The sequence below is a fragment of the Orycteropus afer genome, unplaced genomic scaffold (assembly GCF_000298275.1).
Source record: "Orycteropus afer afer isolate SDZICR_OR568_19922 unplaced genomic scaffold, OryAfe1.0 scaffold00127, whole genome shotgun sequence".
NCBI lineage: Eukaryota > Metazoa > Chordata > Mammalia > Tubulidentata > Orycteropodidae > Orycteropus > Orycteropus afer.
The window spans coordinates 399,992-404,017 of record NW_006921714.1 but is presented as its reverse complement, the minus strand read 5'-3'; the positions used below and the strand labels follow the sequence as shown (position 1 = coordinate 404,017).

General features: G+C 47.6%; 1 protein-coding gene across 1 annotated transcript in view; it reads left to right on the top strand.

The window, feature by feature from the left end:
- FOXN3 (forkhead box N3) overlaps positions 1–2,546 on the top strand; it is a 271,061-nt gene extending 268,515 nt beyond the window's left edge. The window contains exon 6 of the mRNA XM_007944485.2: positions 1,997–2,546. Coding sequence (XP_007942676.1) covers positions 1,997–2,546 — 550 coding nt within the window. The remainder of the gene's footprint in view (positions 1–1,996) is intronic.
- The last annotated feature ends 1,480 nt before the right edge of the window (positions 2,547–4,026 follow it).

The following is a 4,026-nucleotide window of genomic DNA, read 5'->3' as shown; positions in this document are numbered from 1 at the left end:
CAGAATCAGTGGCACCCAGGGACAACAAGAGCTGCGGTGGTAAGTGCTGTCTGTGGAGGGCAGGTCAAGAGTTCACACAGTTGGGCTCATCTAGGAAGGAAAAGAGTGGTTGTGTTCCCCCGATAGGTGTCATCAGGTAGATAAGCTTGCAGGAAGCAGGAGGACATACCTTCCCTTGCCCAGAGCTTTCAGCCCTGCGTCCAATGTCAGATGCCACATCTCCCACTGAACTTTCCTGGAGCCCTGCCTTTGTCATCTCCGGTTGTGAGCAACCGTCCCCTGCTCTGAGTACATATCCCTCTGATTTCGTCCTCTCCTGGACTCCTGCTGTGTGCCCGGCATGGTCAAGAGGACAGCCACAGAGCAGATAGCATCAATGTCCACCCATTGAATAGGGGCGCAGCCAGGACCCGGCGTCATAACCGCTGCTTATACGCCAGTCACTGATCTAGGCATCCGCAGGCATTCCCACACGTCCTGATCCCAGCAGCAGGTGGGGTAGTTACTGTTCCTGCTTTGCAGGTAAAGAAGCAAAAGGGAGGTCAGTGCATTTCCCCGGAATAAGGACACAGAGAAAATATCCCAGGTGTGGTGAATGCCGTGGAGTGTGGATAGAAATGTCTGGTGGGGGTGGGGTGGCTAAGAAAGCAGTTGTCAAAGTGACTCCGTCACATGGTAGCCCCAGTGTGTTGGGATCAAACCGTGCTTCGTAGGATTTTTGACAGATGATTTTTCAGAGGTAGATTTCCAGGACTTTCTTCCGAGGCACTTTTGGGTGGACTCAGACCACCAACTTTTCAATTAAAGCAAACATGTTAAATGTTTGCACCAGCCAGCACAGGGACTCCAGCAGGGGACTGAAATACAAGGAAATCGGGGAAGAGCGGGCCTTAACCTGATGATGTAAGTAAGGGCTCAGCCTTGACAATCCTATTGATCTGGATTCCAGTACTTATCAGCTGTGTGACTTTAAGTAAGTTACTTAATGTCTCCAGACCCCGCTTCCAGCATCTGTAAACTAAGGATGGAACATCCACTTTATAGAGTTAGAGCAATCACACATGCAGCCTGAGCGCCGTGCCAGCAGGTTGTTAGCTCAGTAAATAGTAGCTTATTGCTCTCTCGTCTGTGATCTGACCGTGACTTGCTGTTATTTGAGATGGTATGCATCTTTGTGACAGTCTCTGCATCGGAATTGACCTTGTCAGCCTCCCAGGGACCCTTCCCAAGGTCATGCTTTTGCATTAGGTGTTTGGTGAATATTTGTGGAATAAACGAATGAGCTTGGAGATGCATGAGTGAATAGCTGTCACTATGTGGCAGGTGGCTTTTGCTGATGAACACTGGATTTAGTCTTCTGACAAAAGACACTAGAAGAGAGCGTCCTTTCTCCTCTGGAGTGCCCAGCCAGTGCCTGGTGGTGTCGGACTCCACGGTGTGGCCGGGTCTCCAGGACCAGCATGGCTTGCTTTCTCTGCTTTGATCTAAGACATTGAGCTTCCAGTGCTCTCAGTTCAGCAGAGAGTTGTTTTGACATGTCAGCCACACAAATCATGTGACAGTGCCACCGGTGATGGGGAAGAAACAGAGATGACTTAGGTGTCAGGATGTACGACCCTATCTTCAAAGCGGATCACCAGTTGCCCCACAGTTTCCAAATGGCTAGATTTTTGGTCTCGGGAGCAGCCGTTGGAGTGCAGGCAGATGGACTGCTGGTATCTCCTCCCTCAACTCTGAACCGAATCTCTTGCTGTGGAGTTGATTCTGACACGTGCAATGCCCTGTGGTACAGAGAGCACTCTTTAGGGTTTTCCTGGTTGTAAGCTTTAAGAAGCAGATCCCCAGGCACCACTGGGTGGGTGTGAACCACCAAGCTTTTAAGGTAAAGTTTGAGCACGGATCATGTGTGGCACCTGGGGACCTTCGTGTCTCCAACATGGGATTAATGTGTGTCCCCTTTGTGTCTCCTGCCCCTGTCCACTGCCCCTGCCTGTAGGAATGGCATCACCAGTTGTCGGATGCGGACTGAGAGCGAGCCGTCCTGTGGCTCCCCAGTGGTCAGCGGCGACCCCAAGGAGGATCACAACTACAGCAGTGCCAAATCCTCCAACGCCCGGAGCTCCTCCCCGGCCAGCGACTCCATCTCCTCCTCCTCAGCCGATGACCACTACGAGTTCGCCACCAAGGGCAACCAGGAGGGCAGTGAAGGCAGCGAGGGGAGCGTTCAGAGCCAGGAGAGCCACAGCGACATGGAGGAGGACGACAGGAAACACAGCCAGAAGGAGGCCAAGGATGCCCTGGGAGACAGCGGGTACGTGCCCCAGCACAGGAAGCGGCAGCACTTGGCCAAGGCGAGGAAGGTCGCCAGTGACACGCTGCCCCTCAAAAAGAGACTCACGGAAAAGCCTCCTGAGAGTGACGACGAGGAGATGAAGGAGGCGGCGGGGTCGCTCCTGCACTTGGCGGGGATCCGTTCCTGTTTAAATAACATCACCAATCGGACGGCAAAGGGGCAGAAAGAGCAAAAGGAAACCACAAAAAATTAAAAACAAGTCACCGATTTGTTTTGAACTTCCGGCCATTTGGTTTCAGCATGTCAGGAGATTTCTAATGATTTGTGGCAATAGCAGCAATTGATTTTTTCTTTTTCTTTTTTGGTTTGGTTTTCTTTCTTTTCTTCTTTTTTTTTTTTTTTTTTTGTTTGTTTTTTGTTTCTTAATTTGCCCCTTCCTTTGTTTCAGACCCTTAAGAATTTTCTTTTTAAAGGAGATTGAAGCCATAGAACTCATATTGACACTCAGCTGTTTTACAAAAAGCTTTTCATTCTCTGAAGACAAAACCGAAAAAGCCAAAATGACCATTGCTTCCGCCGGCTTGTCGGAGACGTGGCTGTACCACAGGGATGTCACCGTGAAGGCCACGGGAGACACATCAGCACCTAGAAGGCACGTGTGGAAAGTAGACACCGTTCAGGCCCAACCCTTAGGTTTAAAAAGTAAGGCGAGCCATCCGAGTGGGTTCCCTGTGAATGCACAGGAAGTGATCAGGGACGAGGGAGAAGTCCCGCGGCCCCTAGGAGCAGGCCCAGCCTGTGGCACGAGGCATCAGATTGTGCCAGGAAGGGCTTTGGTCGGGGGTCAGCTACCAGTCCCCTGGGCTTCTTACCCATGAAGCCTGGTGACGTCTTAAAAGGTGGACACTGGATTGTTCATAGACATCAGGAGTCAGGGAATCATGGGAGGAAAATGGGGTGAAGTTTTAGTGATGTTACTAATCAATGAATTCTGTTCTATATTAAATTAAGAAAATGTTCTAGAAGCCATAAGCCTGAAGGTTGGCCCTGCACTCACACACATATGCACACACACACACACACACATGAGAGAGAGACAAAGTGACAGAGAAAACTGATGCAAAAAACAAGCTATGTCTTCTTAACTGCCCAGGTGAAAAGCAATCAAGCTCAAGAAATTATAATAGCTGTTAAGAAAAGAAATAATGGTGCAGATATTTTTCTGTCCATCAAAAGTATTTAATCCAAGTGGGAAAACGAAACAAAAAAAGCTACAAAACCTGCCATTAGTATTATGGTATCTTTTTAAGAGGTTAAAGGCACATGGATGGACAAAAAAAAAAAAAAAGTGAAACATGACAAAAACTAAAAACTCCTCTACTGCCCTCAATATGGAGTTTCTGGTTAATATCAGGCAGGATTCATTGTTCTGAAAATCAGTGATTTCCACATTCAGCCAGTGTAGCCAGCAGAAATTTCTGACCCAGTGCATGGATTCCTTTGGGGGAGAAAAAAACATCAGAAAAACACAAACTTTTTTTTAACTCAAAAATAACAAAGTTCTTGTAAGGTAAATAATGTATTTAGCATGAAGCATGAATTATTTTCATATAAATATAGAAACTGGAGAGAAGGCTCTGCCTCTAATTTTGAAGCCCTTAGGCTTAGAGATTCCTTTGGTTTTCTTCTTTTTTCTTTTTTTCTTTAATTTTTTTTTTTTTTTTTTTTTTTTT